Here is a 21,143-nt window from a genome sequence, read left to right on the forward strand (position 1 = left end):
TTGGACCCGGAAGCAGGATTTATCAGATCATCAGTTAAAGACCGGATAGGATCTCCTTTAGGAAGCACTGAAGCAGGAGAGGAGACGATTTCGTCCCATAATTCATAGTGAAAAACATCTTTTGTTTTAGAAGCTTTATGTTCTTTTTTTTCTTGCGCTCAGAGTTCAGTTGTACTGAAATAATCCTGCTCAGATTATCATAGAGTTTCTGGATGAATAATTAGAGAGCTGATAATTTTGTGTTGTGTGTTTAATAAGCTGCTCACATACAGACGAGCACAGGTACACTTACAGGTACAAGCACAGGTAAACTTACAGGTATGAGCACCTGTGACAGAGATATAAACAGGACAACAGAAACTCAACCAAGAAACTGGAGCCAATATTCCAGCAAATCAAACACATAGGAGATGATACAACCAATAATCTATAGATAATCTATACAGAAAGACATCACACAGCTGAACATAAATTAAAACAAATTAAAGTTATAAACATTTCTCTGTGACATACGAACACTGTAGAAAAATATATGGACATGTCTCTCTGAAGAGCTCAGCAATGGCTCAGCAGTCAGTACAATCGTTACGGTCAGGGTCAGCGTCTGTGGAAAGGACCAATAACCCATCAATAAGCCGTCAGTAACCTGTCAATAATCCTTCAATAATCTGTCAGTAACCTGTTAATAATCTGTCAATAAGCCATCAATAACCCATCAATAACCTGTCAATAATCGTCATAAAACGGCAACAACCTGTCAATAACCTATAAATAAGATGTCAATAACCCATCAATAATCTGTCACTAGCCTGTCAATAACTTCTCAATAAGCCGTCATTAACCTGTCAATAACCTGTCAATGAGCTGTCAATAGCCTGTCAGTAACCTGTCAATAACTTCTCTATAAGCCGTCAATAACCCATCTGTATCCTGTAAATAACCTGTCAATAACCCATCAATAATCTGTCATTAACCTGTCAATAACGGCTCAATAAGCCGTCAATAACTTCTCAATAACCCATAAATAACCTGTCAATAAGCCGTCAATAACCTGTCATTAACCTGTCAATAACCTGATGTTAATCTGAGGCTCCATGTCTGTTAAATGGTAAACAGACTGGTTATAGTGCTTTTGTTCTCTGTCTGAGCACTCAAAGCGCTTTACACAGCTAATTCATTCACCCAATCACACCCATTCACACAGGCACTTCTTCTAAGTTTAAGTGCTGAGTATCTAACATTCACACACATTCACACTCCGATGGATGCATCGGAGAGCAACTTGGGGTTAGTATCTTGCCCAAGGATATTTGGCATGCAGACTGGAGCAGCCTGGGATTGAACCACCGACCTTCTGGTAAGTGGCTGATCTGCTCTGCCACCTGAGCTACAGCCACCCCGTAAAAAGGACCAATAATCTGTCAATAATGTGTTCATAATCTGAGGGTGGTAATCTGATATGTAGGATCAATAATATGAAGGTTATCAATGACTCACCGCCTCACATCCTGTACATTCCCTCCTGCTCGCTGCGTAGCTTCCTGGCTCTGAGAACGTCTCTGACACACTGATGCAGGTATGCATACTGCACCTGTGGAGAGGTGGCAGGTGAGTCACACCTGAGCTCAGATTACAAAATATCATTTTCAGTCTGACAGCAGAGATTATGGGATTATTACAGGAGTCTATCATTTCAGCCTGGGGGATTATTTTAGTCACCTGTGACTGAGTGCCTTCAGGTGTTTGTCAGGACCAGTTTTAGAAACACAGATTAGCCAGTCAGGACAAACTGAAAAAAACCCGTCTTGTAAACAGGAGATCTTGGGTTCCGTTGATATATTTAATATTTACATTTGCTCAGCTCAGGAAAGCTCTCAGAGGACATCTCTGGACCATCTCATAGCATCAGACATGAAAACAAATTGAAGTATGTAAATAATAAGTCTGAACTCATTCAGGTTCTCAGCAGCAGTTTCAGTGCTGAAATCCCAAATGTGAAATTTCAGTCATCATACCAGATTAAACAATTTTCAAACTACAAATATGGCTGACACACAGAAAAGGAAGAGTCGATTAAAAGTGCAGAGATAGATGCCACATAACGGCATACAAACGTTTGCCCCCATGAAGCATTGGTCCTACCTCAGTCTGCACCATGTGGGATCGATGGAGTCGCAGGTCAAACACGGCGCTGTAGATATCCACCGTGTCTTTGGCGTCCAGTTGCTGCAGCACTCGATCCAGGACAATGAAAGTCCCCGTCCGGCCCACACCGGCGCTGACAAAAAGACCAAAGTCCAGTCAAAAAACACGTCGTATACTGACCACAGCTAATGAGCAGGATGGTCCACATTAGTCCACAAACACAAATTAGCGTGTTATACTGGTGAAAAACATAAGGGTTCTCAGACTATGAGGTTTCTGTTGGTTTAGCTATAATTACTTCTCATCTGACCATGTGATGCTTCACACAGTTTGAGATTCTAGGAATTCAGTGGTTCGTCACTCTGAAGAGGCTGATATTTTAAGGGCACAATGAGGTACCTGCAGTGGACTACAGTGGCTCCAGATCCCGAAGTCCTGTTGACGTAGTCTCGGACAGTACGGACAAACTGGATGAGGGACTGAGTGGTCTCTGGGACACCGTGGTCCGGCCACACCGTGTAGTGAAACTGACGAACCAGGCGGCTGAAGCCGAGCTGCTCCTCCTGCAACGCACAGTCACATTAAACTGAGGTGGGATCGTTTTCTTGTTTCTCAAGAATAAAACGAAACAAGCGTTCGAGCCGTCTTTCGCACTCAAACCGGTTCTGTAACAAAGATGACAGCTGTCAGTGAAACGTACGCTGTAGATGTTAAACTCTCTGATCGTCCACTCAGGTAGAACCGATTCTGACAGCATCTGGACGATCAGGTCTCCGTAGTACAGAGGATCCTGATCGAATGGCCAGTAGTGATCACATTTCACCTGGATGGAGGAAGAGGAGGAAAACCTCACTGTTTCAGGCTGATGAGTTTGTGAAGATGGTTTCTGTAATCATTGCCTCTGTGCTACCCACCCTTCCTTTCTCCACACACTGAGTGACCATCACCACATTGTGGACATTCTGCTCCCAAACCATCTTCCAGAAGTCGTCTTTAGTTCCAGGCAGAGGACCCTGTGTGGCGATGTACTCCCGCCGGAAGCTGTTACCCTGAAAACAGAGAGCGTGAACCCCCCGAAATTCGGACAACCCCTGTGACTGACTCATAGGAGTCTATGAGAAAATGATGCTACTGCTCACACGCTCTCTAACCTCGGTAAACACTTTATCGTCTTTGTCTCAGGTTTCAGAGACCAGCTTCATCATCTCGTCTTCACCCATCCTGCTCTTAACTTCTAAATGAGTCTTTATCGAGATCAGTCTTTGCAATGGACTTCTTCACATCCAACCAAAATTAAACCCTGTCCTAACTAAGCCAGGTGTGTTTGTGTTGCAATCATTGTATGGTCACCAAAAAACACCGACTGGCAAGCTGCGAAATGAAGTAACGATGAAGGAGAAGCTATTAGGTGGCCCTACTCACCTGAGTAAAAACTAAGATGCACTGCATGTTTTTATGTTTTCACTCTTTACTGCTCTTTGAAGGAGTCTCCAGTGTGGTGCATGTCAAGTCTGTACTGACTTACTGGGATGTAACTGGCATTGATGTAGTCAGAGCAGGGGTCGTCATCAACGTAGGACAGCTTGACCCTCGTCGAGTCGTCTGAATACGAGAAAGGCAGTTAGACCCAGACCTTCTACAACCCGGTGATCTCTTATTGTGTCTGTGGGCTCTTGACTCACAGGGCAGGATGTTATTGTATCGGTTCTTTCCCCGGTTCTCCGGCAGCAGAGCCGAGTCCAGAGGCTGGTTACGACCGACGTCCTTCAGATCCTGATAGGGAGAAAATAAAAGCGATTCACAACACAAACAAAGGCCCACTCTGAACACTCTTAAACGTCAAAATAGTGAAAACAGACAGGATAAACCCTGGATCTAACATCCTTCACAATCCTCAATGTTGCCACAAGTTTTTTATTCTTGGGGGATGTGATATGCTGAAGCTGGGGTCTTTCAAAGAGGAACAAATTAGTTTTATTGATTGCTGACCTCATACTCCTCTGACATCAGGTAGTTGGAGTCAGCCTGTAGTTTGCTGTAGTGAGACTCAAAGTTCACAATCTTAATGGGACTGCAGGAGAAAAGAAAACATTTAAAACCAGAAAAATTCACAAAAGGTCAAAGATGAACCTGAAGCAGTGTGAACGGGATTACAGACCTGGAGATTCGACGGCTGCTGAGGAGCAAAAGGCAGGGAGAGAGAGAGAGAGACCTCAGAGTTTAAACCTAATGATGCATTTTCATCTGTACACACATGCAGTACTACATGCAGTACTACATGCATTAATCAGAACCTCCTCTGAAAGAAAAAACAAGCTGTCACAATGCAATCACATGTCTGCAGAAACAAAGGCAAAAAGTACTCTGACTGTAGTATCAGTTCAGTTCTGATGCTGCCTGTGATACCTTCAGCAGGTAAGGGAGCTGAAGGTGCTGCAGCACCCCCTGGTGGATTTTAGAGGACATGCATGTCCATCAGTGTATCATGCAGGTAAGGGAATTCCAGAAAGCTGATTCTGTTTATTCGGACATCTTCAGTGGGAGACACGTTTCATCATCGTCCAGGTGACTTCTTCAATCTCAGCTGACTGCAGGTTTCAACCTTATGAACAGGACATTTGCACAGTGACTGAAACTATCGTCCTTCCAAAAGACCTGTGGAGACCATCTCTGAATCGAGGAGGGGGCCTAAGGGTCACCATCTTACAATGCTGTGAGACTCATGGCCATCGATCAATGATCACAGATCGGTGATCGTGACATTTTCCATATTAATGATCATAAACTGACCTCACAGCCCATTGGTCACCAGTGGTGCTAGACTCAGTCATTGTGCAGGTGCTTATAAGGTTGATACCTGCAGTCAGCTGGGACTAAAGAAGTCACCTGATGATAATGAAACATTTCTCCCACTGAAGACGTCCAGATGAACAGGATCAACTTTCTGGGTAAAAAACTCTAATGATTTTATTTCATATCAACGGTGGTGAGAGTTTGCACTCTTACTGTTTCATTTCAAATGTGTTGTATAGAGTGTTATGAAAGGTGAGTCACTGTGCAAACATCCCTGAACATTATTGATTATTGATTACTTACCCTCTGACACCCAGCTGGTTCCCCGCTGCTGCTCTCTCTCTCCTCATATTTATCCTGACCTCCAGCCTCTCTTCCTCACTGGTGGAAACACAGCAGCACCGTTTAACCTAAACAAAGATAAGCAGGTGTACCTTACAGACAGGTGCATCCTCTGATACTCACACTTTGCGAGTTCTGTGCCTGCAGACAAACAGAGCAGTGATTCCCACAATCACAGCAGCGAGGAAGAGTCCAGCACTTACACCTTCGATGACACCGCTCAGAGGCTCTGCAGGAGGAAACACAACTGTGATACTTTTCTGAATTTTTCACCTGCACCTGCTCGTCCCAGCTTGACCTCGGGTGTATTTTAATCGAGCTAAGGTTTGTTCTCACCAGCCTCAGTGATGATGGGCTGCGATAGGCAGGTGTCAGAGAACAGTGGAGACAAGACACTCAAGTCCTTTGCATCATCATCAAACAGCTGAGTGAAAGCTCGGACGCTGATCCTGGAGACAAACACAGATGCCCCTAAGGTTATTCACGCAACGCCTGACCTTAGAGATAACGCTGGAGCAAAAAGTCTACAGGGCTGAAAGTTTCAGAGATGATGAGCTGGTTCTAACAAACCATTAAGGCTCCAGGTTTCTGGTCAGTCTACCGCCCTGGAGTGCTGCAGTTTGGAGGAAGTGGACACGGAGTCAAGTACCTGACATTCATGCAGAGGATTTTTCAGTACCTGTAGGCAGTCTTTGGCTTCAGGGGTCCATCACAGAAGTGGTTCAGCTCTCCACTAGACTCTGGGTCCTGGTCTGAGCCTCTGGCATCACAGGTGCCCCCTAGCAAGTCCATCCCAGTCCCCAAGCTGATGTTAAAGCTCTGGGTGGTGCTGTCAGGGCTCTCGGTGCATCGGCTGGGGAAATAGCTGGTCTGGTAGGACCTGATGGAGCTGTTGGAGCTGTAGTCCAGGTAGGAGGGCAGTGGGTGCTTCTGCTCCAGCTGCATTAGGCTAACATCTTCAAAAACAAACCAGAAGATTCAGGATTAGATTATTGCATCCTATTATCTGTCCATCCATTATTGTTTCCGTTATCCATCTATTCATTTGTGTATTATTAATGTCAACATGCACTCATTATTATTTCATCATCATCCATAATTCCATAATCCATCCCATTATCCATTATTTATCCCAAAAGAAGAGGTATGAGGGAATGGTAAAAAAAATGACAGAACACACAATTTAAGGCCGATACCACCAAGTGAAGTCAGGTGACCAGAACAACAGGAAGGAGATCCAAGAGGAGTTACTACAGATTCTTTTTAGGAGGATCATCCAATTAGAAGAATTCCAGTAAACTGGCCTTATGTGGATGCTGCTCACCTTCAGACTCAGTCACCACTACAGTGAAGTACTTAACAGCTCCATTAACGTCACTGAACCAGCTGCAGTTAAACTGGAAGGAGATGGAGGACTTGGTGACCACAGCAGACTGCTCACTGACCCGGGTACCGGAGGGGGGCACAGGAGGACCTTCAAGAGTCAACAGGAGGACAGCATGTTAAACACCCTCCGTCATGCTGAGGACATGTTAACTTCCACTCGCTCTTACGGTCAAGCATGGTGACCACGTTGTCCTGAGCCTCGTCGCTGGGCTTCCCACCAGACATGACCTTCACAGAGACTGTGTAGTGTTTGTGAGGCTCCAGCTCAGTGATGATGTAGCTGTTGGAGTCCTGCTCAGCGAGTCTGGAGTACATCAGTGTGTGGGAATCCTTGTGGAGACACTCGATGGTGTAGGAGTCATAATCAGTGTCCGGGGTTACCCAGGAGCAGGAGATGGAGGTGGAACTCTGAGGGCGACAGTGGAGGCTGTGGACTCTCTCTGGCTCTGTAGACGAAAGTAATGGAGTGAAACCACATGACAATTCACATCAGAATTGACATAAAGTGCTGCCACCTACTGGTGCGGATGCTTTTGCGGATAGGTGTGCTATAGGTAGGTGTGGCCCCAGGCTCTGTGGTCCCACTGACGGTGCGGAGGCTGAAGTTGTAGAGCCGTCCAGGGAACATCCCCCTCAGGATGCGGTTGCTAGACGTCCGGGTGTGGTACGGATTGATGATGGACAGCCGGTCCCGAGGAGTCCACTGCAGGTCAAAGTCATCATAGTCGGAGTCCACAGGGCCGCTCCATGTGATCTCCAGGGAGGTGTTGGTCACCCCCCTGAACAAGATGGAGGCAGGTGGTCTGGGAGCTGAGGAGGGACAGGATTTGTTGCTGATCAGAAACTATTCCGATTTGTGTGTCTCTGCTTAAAATTAGGATTTCTTCTGTTCTGCTCCTCGTGTTTCTAGACTTTATGTTTTAAAATGTCTCTTGTTACTTTATGTTGCGACTGTGTGCTGCACTGATAAAACTGGAAAAATGCCTTTTGCTAAACCACTGAAACTGCTGACTGAATATCAAGGAATACTGAGGTGATCTGAGCTCTAACAGAAGCTGCATCTTACCCGTCCGGCCCAGGGTGCTCGCCCTGTTGCTGAGCCCGCCGCTCTGGCTCAGCACCTCAGCTCGATACAGGCGACCCGCTACAAGGCCTGAGAAGATGAACCCTGTGGCCTCTGAGCCCAGCTGATGCATGGCCTGCTGAGAACCGTTGGGGTTGTAGAGATACAGCTGGTATCCACTTAGATCACCTCCACCATGCTCCCAGTTTACCCAAAGACTGTCAGACTGGTTTCCACTCTTAGCTTTCAGGAACGCTGCAGCTGACGGGACTGAAGAGAAACACGATCACTGATACAATCTGCAAGTCCACTCTTCGGGTACAGAAGGCATAATATCCTTTACATTTTATTTCCAGTCAAGGACCGTGTACTCTGGAGGACCAGCTGGTCTCACCTGTTCTGGTGTAGATGGAGGTCTGGTTGGTCTGGTCTCCACTGTGGATCTGGATCAACATCTTGTAAGGAGCACCAGGTCTGAGGCCCTGAAAAGTACACTGCTGACTGTTGGACTGGACGCGCTTTTTCTCGTGCAGCTGGTCATTACGATCATACAGAAAAACTTCATACAGCTGAAAGTCTCCCTCTGGTGGCGACCAGTGGAAGGACAGGCTGGTGGTGGTGTTTGCAGTGACGGCCAGATTGGTGACCACCGCTGGGTCTACAGGAGAAGGGACGAGGGAAGCTTTTAACTTTCACTAAATTTCATCAATCATACTGTGTACTTGAGGAGAGAAATCAAGAGTTTCTCACACATCACTGTAAATCGATTTTAGGTCAAACCACCAGAACCTGGTGAGTTATTCATCTTCTTTCTCAGTATTGTTCCAACTAAATAGTCTAAGGCAGCGGTCTCCAACCTTTTTTGCGCCACGGACCGGTTTATGCCCGACAATATTTTCACGGACCGGCCTTTAAGGTGTCGCGGATAAATACAACAAAATAAAACTAGTACTGGTACCGAAAAAAAGAAGATTTATTCATAACACACGTGAAAAGACCCAGGAAAGCCGAGTAAACGATAAAAACGATAACAAAATAACACTGAAAACCGATAAAAACCCTGAAAACCAAACATTTCACACCTGAGCCTCAACTCTCGCGGCCCAGTACCAAACGACTCATGGACCGGTACCGGTCCGAGGCCCGGGGGTTGGGGACCGCTGGTCTAAGGGGCTTGGAAAGAAAAGCGTCTGGACGTCTTTAAGTTGCTTGAAGACGTTTCACTTCTTATCCGAGAAGCTTCTTCAGTTCTAGAGTCAAATGGTGGAGAGTCCCAGATTTAAACCCTGTGGGAGTACCCCCCCCCCCCCCCCCACCCCCAAAGGGGGACAAAGGACCCCTGATGATCCTCTACCTGATCACATGAGCCAAGGTGTGAAAACGGGTGTGGGTCACAATCAGCCAGGGTTTCGGGTGAGCTCATTGTGAAACCTGACCCCAACCCTGGTTTCCTGAGGTCAGATGGCCCAGGATGTGAGTGGGCGTTAAGGCGTCTGGGAAGGATCTCAAAACTGGATTATAGATGGCAGACAGTTTGTGTTGTAAACCACCGCCTCTGTTCAAAGATGGTCGCTCACAGCGGACATAAATGGCTTCTTTTACTCCTCTTTGAAACCATCTGTCCTCTCTGTCAATGTGAACATTGGCATCCCCTGTGGAGGTGGCTCTTCTATGTTGTGCCATGCGCTTGTGAAGTGGCTGTTTGGTCTCTCCAATGTAGAGGTCTGAGCATCCCTCGCTACACTGTACAGCATACACCACATTGTTAAGTTTGTGTTTTGGAGTTTTGTCAACTAAATACTTTCTCAAAATATTCTGACTTGTCTATAAAATGTACAGTGGGATGCAAAAGTTTGGGCAACCTTGTTAATAGTCATTATTTTCCTGTATAAATTGTTGGTTGGTACAATAAAAAACATCAGTTAAATATATATAGGAGACACACACAGTGATATTTGAGAAGTGAAATGAAGTTTATTGGATTCACAGAAAGTGTGCAATAGTTGTTTAAACAAAATCAGGCAGGTGCATAAATTTGGGCACCGTTGGCATTTTATTGATTCCAAAACCTGTAGAACTAATTATTGGAACTCAAATTGGCTCGGTAAGCTCAGTGACCCCTGACCTACATACACAGGTGAATCCAATAATGAGAAAGAGTATTTAAGGGGGTCAATTGTAAGTTTCCCTCCTCTTTTAATATTCTCTGAGTAGCAACACTGGGGTCTCAAAACAACTCACAGATGACCTGAAGACAAAGATTGTTCACCATCATGGTTTAGGGGAAGGGCACAGAAAGCTGTCTCAGAGATGTAAGCCGTCTGTTCCCACAGTTAGGAACATATCGAGACAATGGAAGACCACAGGCTCAGTTCAAGTTAAGGCTCGAAGTGACAGACCAAGAAACATCTCGGATAGACAGAAGCGACGGTGAGAACAGTCAGAGTCGACCCACAGACCTGCACCAAAGACCTCCAACATCATGTTGCAGCAGATGGAGTCGCTGTGCATCGTTCAAACACTTGGCGCACTTTACACAAGGAGATGCTGTATGCCAGAGTGATGCAGAGGAAGCCTTTTCTCCACCCACAGCACAAACAGAGCCGCTAAAGCACATTTGGACAAACCAGCTTCATTCTGGAATAAGGTACTGTGGACTGATGAAACTAAAACTGAGTTATTTGGGGATAACAAGGGGCGTTATGCATGGAGGGAAAAGAACACAGCAAGAAAAACACCTGCTGCCTCCAGTAAAATATGGTGGTATGCTGTGGGGCTGTGTGGCCAGTGCAGGGACTGGGAATCTCGTCAAAGTTGATGGACACATGGATTCCACTCAGTATCAGCAGATTCTGGAGACCAATGTCCACGAATCAGTGACAAAGCTGAAGCTGCGCCGGGGCTGGATCTTTCAACCACCCGAGACACTGCTCAAAATCCACTAAAGCATTCATGCAGAGGAACAAGTACAACGTCCTGGAACGTTCATCTCAGCCCAGACCTGAATATTATTGAAAACCTGTGCTGTGAGTTAAAGAGAGCTGTCCATGCTCGGAAGCCATCAAACCTGAATGAACGAGAGATGTTTTGTAAAGAGGAATGGTCCAAAATACCTTCAACCACAATCCAGACTCTCACTGGAACCTACAGGAAGTGTTTAGAGGCTGGAATTTCTGCAAAAGGCGGATCTACTAAATATTGATTTCATTTCTTTTTTTGTAGATTCCAAATTTATGCACCTGCCTGATTTTGTTTAAACAATTATTGCACACTTTCTGTAAATCCAATAAACTTAATTTCACTTCTCAAATATCACTGTGTGTATCTCCTATGTGATATATTTAACTGACACTTTTTATTGTAACAACCAACGATTTATACAGGAAAATAATGACTATTAACAAGGCTGCCCAAACTTTTGCATCCCACTGTATAAAACATCAGGTTTTCCTCCATCACATTCAAAGTGAGAAACAGGAAGTCTTACTTGTCCGAGCCTCAGTGCTGACCCCAACACTGTGGACCCCGCCGCTGGTGGTCTGGACCACCACTCGATACTTCTTTCCTGGTGTGAGGCCGTCAAACTGCTGCCAGGTGTGTCCAAAGGGCTGAGAGACGTTTCTCACCATGCTGCCTCTGTCGTCCAGAACTTGGAGGACATATCCATCAGCCACACCCAGAGCCTCCTGCCAGCTCACCTGGATACTACAGGTGGTGTGGTGGGAGTCCACCTGGAGCCCTGTCACTGCAGAGGGGACTGAGGAACACAGGGATGATGCAGAGCGCAGTAAGGACCAGCTAATCTGTACGACAGCATGGTGTATATTCACTGTACAGAGGTGTGTCCTCTAACCTGTGCGCCCTGTGACCGTGTTGTTGTTCACCAGGTCTCCACTCACAGACTGAACCATGATGGTGTACACCTGGCCGGGCTGCAGGGAGCCGAACGTCACCTCGTTCTGGTGCTTGAGGACGCTTCGGGTACTTAACTTTCGGCTTTCTCTGTACAGAAACACGGAGAATCCGTCTACATCGCCCGGACCAGGAGTCCAGCTCACCATCAGACTGCTGCTGTCTCCACTGTTGCTAACGTGGATGTTCTTCACTTTACTGGGAACTGAAAGATGACAAAGAGCTTTTGATCTACAGCATTTTTGCTCTTTACGTCAAGGTTTAATGATGATGGTAATAATGGTGGTAATAAGTCTTAGTGGTAATCTGGTTAATTGTAGCTACCTGCTGCTGCTGATTTAGATGTAGAGATACTGTTCCCAGAGCAACTGCTGAGAAACTGCAGCGCCACCAGGAGGCATTTAACTTCCCTGATATGTTGTGTACGTGAGTCTAAGGAGCTTGGAAAGAAAAGCGAGGGTCGTGGACCCCCTCCTCTGCCTAACCTCATGAGCCAACATGTGAAAACGGGTGTGGATTTGGGGTGAACCCATTGTGAGACCTTGCCCCACCCTATCATGTGATCAAATGACCCAAGGTGTGAGTCACCCACATCATGACCCTCTTAGGGACACTCACAATAGGGCTTAAAAATCTGGGACTCTCTTAGAATTGGAGAAGCTTCTCAGATGAAACAATTCCCAACGCTTTTCTTTCCAAGCTCCTTAGACTGACCTGGCTGACTGAGAAACTTCACAAACATCTTCACAGACATTGTCCACCTGACAACAAAGTGCAGGACTCTACAAATAAGCCATAACAGATTTTCAGGATGTTTTGTAAACTGTAAATTACCAAGATTTTCCTTTTTGAACATGGAGTGCTGGATTATGTGGTGTGATGTTTAGAGGCAGCAGACCTCTGTGACCTCTGACCTGTGCGACCCTCTATGTACCGGGCCTTCTGATTGGTGCCGCTGTACGTGGAAACTATGATCTTGTAAAGCCGCCCAGGTGTGAGTGATGACAGGACGCAATCCCTCACACCGCTGCCCAGAGTGATGGGAGGAAACACCTTCATGTCGCTGAACAGCAGCTGCACTTCGTAGTGATCCACGTCACCCGGAGCTGCCATCCACGTCACCCGCAGGTCCTCGGTGCCCCGCCTAGCCAGAGTCAGGGAACGCACTGCCGCCGGGACTGAAGGATGGACATGACATGACCCACAGTTAGTCTCCAGGAGCCTCAGAGAGCAGATTTGCTTTGTTTTGAATTTGAAATGAACAAGGACGTTGCTGCTGTTTAAGCATATCAAAACTCCTGCAGAGATACTGAGAGACAAGAACATCTGCTGATAAATGGCTGTATTTGTATAGCGCTTTGCTAGTCCCTAAGGACCCCAAAGTGCTTTACACAACCTGTCATCCACCCATTCACACACTGGTGATGGCAGCTACATGTAGCCACAGCCACCCTGGGGCGCACTGACAGAGGCGAGGCTGCCGGACACTGGCGCCACCAGGCCCTCTGACCACCACCAGTAGGCAACGGGTGAAGTGTCTTGCCCAAGGACACAACGACCGGGACATGTTTCTTTGTTCCTCCTGGTTCAGATCTGAAACTTGGTGCTTTATTCCCACATCTTATTATGTTGTAACAAGCAAAACATATGAACGTGATATAAACAAGTATTCATGTATCCATCCATCCACCCATCATCCATCCACCCATCATCAAAAATGCCCAGTCCCCTACTGTTCTCGTGGGACACAGAGGTGTTTCAAGTCCAGCTGAGGGACATAGCATGTCTGGGGTCTCCTCCCAGATGGACCGAAACATCTCAGCTAGCGTCCCTCAAAGAGGAGGAGCAGCAGCAGATCTGGCAACAAATACAGTTTTTCTTTCCTTCTCACCGATCGATCTATCGCCTGCTGAGCTCGACTGCATCCTGACATGTATCATCTAGTTTACTCGCTGAATGATGCAGCATTCATGTTCCTAATGAGCCCGACTGAGGTCAAAGGTCACTCACAGGTGCTGCCATGGGTGGAGGCAATGGCTTCGTACTTTCCGCTCCACGTGGTCACTAGCACTGTGTAGAGTCTGCCGGGCACCAGGCCGGTGAACACACAGTTGTGCTCCGTCTTTGAAACTGTCTTGTTTTGCAGGAAGACGTTGTTGTGCTTGATGAACACCTGATACAGGTCGAAGTCTCCAGCAGCGTGACGCCAGTACACCTTCAGGTAGCTGTCCGAAGCATTGTGGGTCGCTGTGGGGCTCTGGACCTTCGACGGCTCTGATGGAGGATAATCAGACAAGACTGATGATACCGGAGTTTACGGTGTTTTGTGCAAAAAGGGTGCAGCAGGTACAGAGCCAGGTGTGTATAGACCTGGACAAGCACGTGTTGGTATCATTTTTGCTGTTTAACACTTACAAACTGAATGAATTGTTCTAAAGTGCCGACTTTACTGCAACATGGTTTAAAATTCTGACTGGTCGATGCTGTGAGTGGTGTACATACGTGTCCTCTCCTGGATGAACGTCTGATTTTTGTAGAGACCGCTGCAGGTAGTGATGGAGATGTTGTAGAGGCGTCCAGACACCAGCGAGTCGAAAACGCATGTCGGGGTCGACTTGGGCACGGTGAGGGTGTGAATGGTCCTCTCCCGGTCACTCAGGGTCACCAGGTATCTGTCCACCTCACCTACAGCCTGACTCCAAGACACGCTGAGGAAATCCATGCGCCCGTTGTTGCTGACCCTGACATCGCTCACTGCCGCCGGCACTGAGGGGGTAGGAAGAGGGCGGAGTCAGAGTAAACACACAAGCACACTCGTTTTCGTACCTTAGATTACCCTAACCATAACCTAACTGTGACACTAAAAGCACATTTTGAGTCTCAAAAACATCTTCAAACTCGTGGGGACGGCTGTTCCCACTGCTGGAGCATTAGAACAAAGACTGATAACAGTGTCAGTTTAAGCCCAGTGAATAAAAATGAGTTTTTAACCTGGATTTAAAGACCACCACTGAGGTAGACTGCCTGATGTGAAGAGGAAGATCATCCCAAAGCTTCGGGGCCACAGTAGAGGACACTTGATCTCCTCTAAGTTCCAGCGTTAGGGCCTGAGAGCAACAGCTGCTCAGCTGAGTGAACGAGGGGGGACGTAGGGCAAATATACAGGCGCCAGAGCAGTTAAGGATTTAAAAACCAGTAAAAAAAAATTGAAATAGATCCTCAGTACAATTTTAAGCCAGTGTAAGGAGGCCAGAACCAGAGTAATATGCCCAAATGTTCTTTTACCAGTTAAAACCCGTGCTGCAGCGTTCTGCAGAGAGCCCTATTGAATGATGTGTTCTACCTCATTTTTATTCTTCTTCTAATTATATTTAAACTTTTTGACACCGCAGGGACTGCACTTTATATTTTTTGTACTTGTTACAACAACAGGTAAGATATTCTGTTCTGTTCAACAAAACCTGCACCTGTGGAGAACTCTGACAGGAGCACAGAGAGCATGCAGAGATCACACGGGGGGAGCACTGAATCATGATGCTGTGATGTAGCAATGCTCTACCATGTCTGCACACTGTGAGCTCCAAACCCAGAAGCTTTAGAAAAACATCTCAGAGTAAAATTAAAACGCAGATGACCTCTCGCTCCTGATATCATCAAAGTGAGCGACTGATCCTTACACGGCGCCTCTCTTCTCCCAGAGGCGCCTCATTCACACCAGCACTCTCTTTTGTAACAACCACTCACACATTCATTCTCCGAGCCACCTGGATCAAAGCGGATGAGCATGTTTCCTGCTGTTTATTTTGATCCGTTTCAAAGATGAAATCGTGACTTCATAAAGTCCTCTGCAAGTTATACAACGGCTGCCGGCACTGGTGAAGAACAATGAAGCTCCGCCCTGACGGGAAGTCTCTCTGTCATCAGCGCTTCCTGAAAATTCCTCACAAATTCCTGCTTTTCACTAATATCCTGCTCTCAGTTCAACAAGCACACAAAGTAAGAATGTGTCTGAAATACACAGAGTCAATACATAATCAATGGTATTATTGATCTTATTATGATCAATTATACTATTATTACGTCACATATACACCTGTTTTTATTTCTGAAAGACTTGATGCGCATTAACTTCTGTCCAGTTATATGACTGATAAATGCTGTTAACAATTAGCAGTGTTAATGACAACACTGGCACAGTTTGTTTAGCTGGGTTATGTTTTAATTCCTCAGGTTAATTCAGGGTTACCAGAAATAAACGAGCTGTTCTCATTGCTGTCAGGTGTGACTCACTGGTACAGCCTTCATGCTGATAAATCTCCCACGGCGTGAGCACTTTGTTTAAGCTGCAGCTCGACTCCACCCTCGTGTTGTTCCTGAAACGACTGCTGGTGTTTCTTACCTGTGCGTCCCTCGGACACCGTCTGTCTGGAGATGTGTCCCACTCTGACCGTGGTCACCACCACGCGGTACAGGGCGCCCGGTCTCAGGGCCTGGAAGCTGAGGCTGCTGATGTTGGCCATCACGCTCTCATTCTTGATGACGCTGCTGTCGTGAACCAGCAAGACTTGGTAGGAGTCCAGATATCCGGAAGCCGGTGCCCACCGCGCCTGCAGACTGTCGGTGCTGCCGAGGTTGGAGAGCCGCAGCCCACTGACCTGAGCCGGAGCTGAGGGGGTGGAGAAAGGAAACGCATTACAACAGGAACAACAATAATGCTTCATTGATACTACAATCGTGGCATCGTCATCGTCGCTGTGACGTACTGGTCCGTGCCGTCACAGAGGCGGAACTGCTCAGGTTACCGCTGTTGGTTGTCACGGTAATGATGTACTGGCCCCCAGGCGTGATGCTGTTGAAAGTGCACTCTTTGGCCTCCCAGCCGAGGACTCTCTGATCTACAATGGTGGCAGCAGCGGTTGCCCACCTGAGGAGCACGGTGAAGCCGTCCCATTGTCCGGGCGGCCGACTCCACCGGACGCTCAGTGAGGTTTCGTCAGCCTGGCGTACGAGCAGCTGCTGCACGGGCCACGGCGCTGCAGAGAGGAAGGGGTAGGGTCAACAACACTGATACCGACTCATTTTGGAAGTTCAGACTTCAAGTGAACTGACCCAGCTGACTGCTGCAGCGTGCTGTGTTGCTCAGAACGCCACTGTGAACTGTGACCTCTGCACTGTAGAGTCGTCCGGGGACCAGGCTGAGGACGGAGAAGGCGTGCTGCCTGCTTGCCTTACTGACGGTCTCATTTGCCAGAACCACCGAGCCGTTCTTCAGGATGACGCTGTAGTTCTCCCAGTCGCCTCTGGGGGGCAGCCAGCGGAGCCACAGTGTTCGAGCATCAGCCGACATAGAGAGCGCTGACACCTGGTCAGGTACTGAAACAGCATAAGACAGACGGGGAAATTAAAAGCAATAAAAACAACACAGACCCCCCAGCAGAGGGCGTCTGAGTCTGTGGTCCAGCGTTCTCACCTCCACCTGACGCGACGGCATGTACCTGTAACTCCCTCTGTACCTGCTCTCTGAGCTGAACTCACCTGTCCTCGCTGTGCTCCTGCTCTCGGTGCTCTGACTGCCTGCTGAGGAACTGACTGACACCTCGTAGCTACGCCCAGGGGTCAGGCCCTCAAACTCCACTTGGGTGATGTTGGGGAGAAGGTGGCGTAGCTGAGGGTCGGATCCTGGAGCCCTCAGGGTCACCAGGTAGGATTCCACCCCTCCTTTAGGTGGGAGCCAGGAGGCTCGCAGGTGGTCTGAGCTGCCGTTGTTTTCGAGGACGAGACGTGACACTGGTGCTGGGGCTGAAGAAAAGGAGGAGGACCCACGTTAGACTCATGTTTGTACAGTTTTCTCCTCTTCTTCCTGTTTCACCTGAACTTTACCAGCTGTCTCATGTGTTCACCTGGAAACAGCAGCAGTGTTTCAATACAATGATTAATGGGCGTTTATGTAATGTGGTGTGGGTGGAGAGTCTGTGCCACGTGTGAACAGATTTACTGAAGCGATGAAGAGGCTGGGTGAGGTGAGCAGCTGTAGACAGAGAAAGGGCGTGAGGGAGAAAGGTCTGAAATATCCCGGAAACGCCGCTGCTGCTGGAAAGAAAAACAGAGCCGCAGGACGACGAAGATCCAGTTTTTATCTTCACGCCGAAATTCGAACGCTCAGAGGAATGAAGACAACTTCATTAACTTCATGCTGACAGAAATATTTGAAACTATTTTACAGGCTAACAACGCCGAGGTAAAGTCCATCGGTTGCAAATCTCACAGCTGGTCGGCTGTCCGACAAACACGTGACTCATTTAAGATGACACAGCAGGACGCAGCCTCGCTGAGTGGATTCACTGCCACTTCAACGCATTAAAGTCTGAACCAGAAAAACAGATGACCGAGGTCACGTTGTGGACTGTAAACAACAAAGATATTTAACGACGCTGTTAAACTCTGCGGAATAAGAAATAAAACGCAGCGATGTTCACATTGTAGATGCCTCCACAGATATTTGGGACTCAAACCCGATGCTGCAAAGTGCGGGTGGGAATAGGGTCAGCAATGATGACCTCAGACGGTTAATTCTGATTGGTCAGTCGTGAACTCTGAAAAGACGTCATTTTACGTCCATGTCTGGTTGAAAGGTTGAGAAACAGACGAAAGGTTGTCTCCTCAAGCTCATTTTAGCCGTGACTTCCTGTATCCCTGCTGCAGCTTCCTGCTGATTGGAGCTCTGAAGACATCGTAGCTCACATCTGTCTGCGGGTGTTGTTTTACTAACACGTGCTTGTCGGGTCTCTCCAGGTGAACGCCTTTTGCTCCCTGCTGATGATCGGAGGAGTTTGTGGAGGTGTTCTGGGGATAACCACACTCAGATGTAGGTGAGCTTTGAGCTCAGTGTTTTTAATGCAGGTTATTTGTATTTCCCAGTTTATGGGTATTTTTAGATGGCATGGTGAAGTATAATCTGTTCTGCAGATGAGTCCCTGACCTGAAATCCGCTAACTCCATATCTTTGTTTCATCGTCTACAGCATCAAACCGCTTTTTAAGACGCAGGAAGAAAGTGGATGAAGGTTCAGAGACCTGGACATGAGGGCGAATCTCTAAATTCACAGTTCACACGTCCATCGAGTGTTTTGGTATTTTAGAAACACTCATGTACTCAGATTACTTCAGATTCAAACACGGGTCAGTGCTTTCGCTACCTGTGACGGATGCTGTCGAGGCGGAGCTCTGAAGGCCGACTGCTTCTGTTACCACGGTGATGGTGTACGGGGTCCCTGGGTGCAGACCATCCAGCTCTGCCGAGGTGCTGCTGTTCTTCAGAGTGATGTTCTTCAGCAGAACACCAGCCCGATCCCTCAGCAGAACCCTGAGGTTCTCCGTGCGACCCGAGCCGATCCACCAAGTCACCCCGAGGCTGTGTGAGGAAGAGGACGCCACCTGCAGGCCGTCCACTGAGGAGGGAGCTGAGGCAGGGAGAGAGGGGTGGTGGACACCACTGTGATGGTCACTGTTTTTCTTTTTAAACCACTTTCACGCTGAATGAGATGCTCTGGAACAGTTTTAGTTTTATTCCTTTTTAAAGCTCTATGTTTTTATTATTATTGATCATGTGATAAGCTCTCAGCCAATCAGGTGCATTCTAATCATGTTCCAGAGCAACATATCCCTCTGAGTGTAAGAATTTCATTGCTGGTAGTGATGTGCTGTTGCTACCTGTACAATAATAAAACTTGAACGTGAGAAGATTCTGCAGGTGTTGTAGCTCACCTGTAGCTGTCATTGCGTGGACAGGTGAGGCGCTCTTGTTCCCAGCTGAAGCTACCACACTGACTTTGTACAGAGTCCCGGGAATCAGGGAGGTGAACCCGGTTTGGGAGGCTGCAGAGCCCTTGATTCTGGTCCTGCGCCGGGATCCGGAGCTCGTGTCCTCCAGAGTCACATCGTACCAGTCCACACGACCGGTAGGCTGAGTCCAGGACACCGTCAGAGCCGAGCCGCTTAGAACCATAAACAGGCTTTTATGATGAGGTTGAGCTGGGCCCAGCTGGAGGTCCAGATGAGCTGGGCCAACTGGGTCTGAAACAGGAGAGGACACTCAGTGTATACCCACACTGAAAACAGGACATTTTATTTTGAAATGACATTTTACAGCGCTTTTGTTTTCCATTAATTAATATTTGGATAATCAAAGTTTTTTAAAACTAAGACACTGAACTGTAGCAGCAGATTTCAGGGGGTTTGGTTTGGTTCTGGTGTATCTGTTGCTGTTCATTCAGAAACACTTTAGATTGGATCAGGCTGTGGCTCCTGCTTGGAGAAAGGTCTAGGCTGAGTTTAGGGACAGGCTGGGATTAAGGTTAGGGTTGGAGGTAGTGTTTGGATTGGGGTTGGGTTTCTGGTACAGACTGCGGTGGGCAATGAGATTTGGGTTGAGTTCAAAGGAGTACAAGTTTGGATTGCGGGTTGAAGACCATGGAAGGGGACAGGTTTATGGTGGGTTTGGGGACAGATTTGGAGTTTGAGTTGGACTGGGAGGTTGTGGTCGAGGATCATGGGTGGGGTTGTGGTTTGGATTAGTTGCAGAAAAAAGACGCAAAGGAAAAAGAAGAAGGAGCAAAAGAACATCGAAAACAACACGTGAATTGGCGATTAGTGCAGCTGTCACAACAGCTCTGGTAGAGTCGGCTAGGGAAGACTGTGCGTTTCAGAGGGATGACCAAGAGATGGTAAATGATTTCCCAAAGCCAACACTACTATCCTGTAAACCAGAGGAGGAAAGACTTCCAATTTAGAGAAGCAGCTAAAACATCTGCATCCAGGTGGGTCTGAGTTTCAGTTTAGTCGTCAGCACCGCTGAGCATCAGCTTTGTTCCATAGTGTGCAGTCTGTTGGTGACCGCCCTACATGTAGCATGACCTGCCACCATGTTAGTGGTTTAACACGCCTTTTTAATGACCGGGTTTATATTTATGTTTTGGCATCTAGAATTGTGAACTTCTACTGGCTTTGGTGAATTCCCCATGTGGTTGGTGGTCGTGGGCGCAGTGATTGTTACACTGTGCTGCTGCAGAGGCCCACACGCTTGTTCGAGCAGCTAAAAGAATGAGAGCGTTTTCACGGAGGCAGCATGAGTCCACACAGGAAACTGAAAAAAATAGGCTGGGTGGGGCAGGATGATGAGGACAACCCCCCCGGTCCTGAACTCTGGCCTGTTCTTCGTGATGGCTTCCTGTTTGAGCAGACTTCCCTGCTTGCTGTTGGAAGGCTGGCAACACCCCAAGGACAAAATGTCCGACCCACACAGCACGAGCTGCGAAGCTCCAGAAACGTCAACAGACTTGTAAAGATCCAAATGATTCTGTGACTTTTACGAGACGACTGGACCGAGGCACAGCAAGCAACGCCTGACTCCACCTTACCCTGAACGGTGGTCTTCAAACTGCAGCAGAGGAAACGTGTCCATGTGATTCACGGCCAGCCTTCAGTCTGACAGTCACCGTCCTGAT

General features: G+C 47.5%; 1 protein-coding gene across 2 annotated transcripts in view; it reads right to left on the minus strand.

Moving 5' to 3' along the window:
- Positions 1–235: 235 nt before the first annotated feature.
- The window catches only part of ptprbl (protein tyrosine phosphatase receptor type B, like), a 29,748-nt gene continuing 8,840 nt past the window's right edge, over positions 236–21,143 (minus strand). The window contains exons 4-33 of one of the 2 annotated variants that reach the window (XM_080875978.1): positions 19,405–19,713; positions 18,837–19,100; positions 17,177–17,440; positions 16,751–17,014; positions 16,405–16,674; positions 16,041–16,307; positions 14,144–14,407; positions 13,652–13,915; positions 12,556–12,819; positions 11,583–11,846; positions 11,217–11,486; positions 8,124–8,387; positions 7,733–7,999; positions 7,186–7,476; positions 6,834–7,112; positions 6,605–6,754; positions 5,960–6,236; positions 5,617–5,729; positions 5,404–5,509; positions 5,242–5,319; positions 4,304–4,318; positions 4,135–4,216; positions 3,828–3,918; positions 3,671–3,747; positions 3,060–3,194; positions 2,846–2,968; positions 2,545–2,708; positions 2,143–2,278; positions 1,498–1,591; positions 236–604 (exon numbers count right to left, since the gene is read on the minus strand). In XM_080875978.1, the coding sequence (XP_080732104.1) occupies positions 1,502–1,591; positions 2,143–2,278; positions 2,545–2,708; positions 2,846–2,968; positions 3,060–3,194; positions 3,671–3,747; positions 3,828–3,918; positions 4,135–4,216; positions 4,304–4,318; positions 5,242–5,319; positions 5,404–5,509; positions 5,617–5,729; positions 5,960–6,236; positions 6,605–6,754; positions 6,834–7,112; positions 7,186–7,476; positions 7,733–7,999; positions 8,124–8,387; positions 11,217–11,486; positions 11,583–11,846; positions 12,556–12,819; positions 13,652–13,915; positions 14,144–14,407; positions 16,041–16,307; positions 16,405–16,674; positions 16,751–17,014; positions 17,177–17,440; positions 18,837–19,100; positions 19,405–19,713 (5,702 nt within the window). In that variant the 3' untranslated portion in view covers positions 236–604; positions 1,498–1,501. Of the gene's footprint in view, positions 605–1,497; positions 1,592–2,142; positions 2,279–2,544; positions 2,709–2,845; positions 2,969–3,059; positions 3,195–3,670; positions 3,748–3,827; positions 3,919–4,134; positions 4,217–4,303; positions 4,322–5,241; positions 5,320–5,403; positions 5,510–5,616; positions 5,730–5,959; positions 6,237–6,604; positions 6,755–6,833; positions 7,113–7,185; positions 7,477–7,732; positions 8,000–8,123; positions 8,388–11,216; positions 11,487–11,582; positions 11,847–12,555; positions 12,820–13,651; positions 13,916–14,143; positions 14,408–16,040; positions 16,308–16,404; positions 16,675–16,750; positions 17,015–17,176; positions 17,441–18,836; positions 19,101–19,404; positions 19,714–21,143 lie in introns of both variants that reach the window. The other variant, XM_080875977.1, reaches the window with a different exon arrangement.

The sequence above is a fragment of the Rhamphochromis sp. 'chilingali' genome (genome assembly GCF_963969265.1).
Source record: "Rhamphochromis sp. 'chilingali' genome assembly, chromosome: 2".
NCBI lineage: Eukaryota > Metazoa > Chordata > Actinopteri > Cichliformes > Cichlidae > Rhamphochromis > Rhamphochromis sp. 'chilingali'.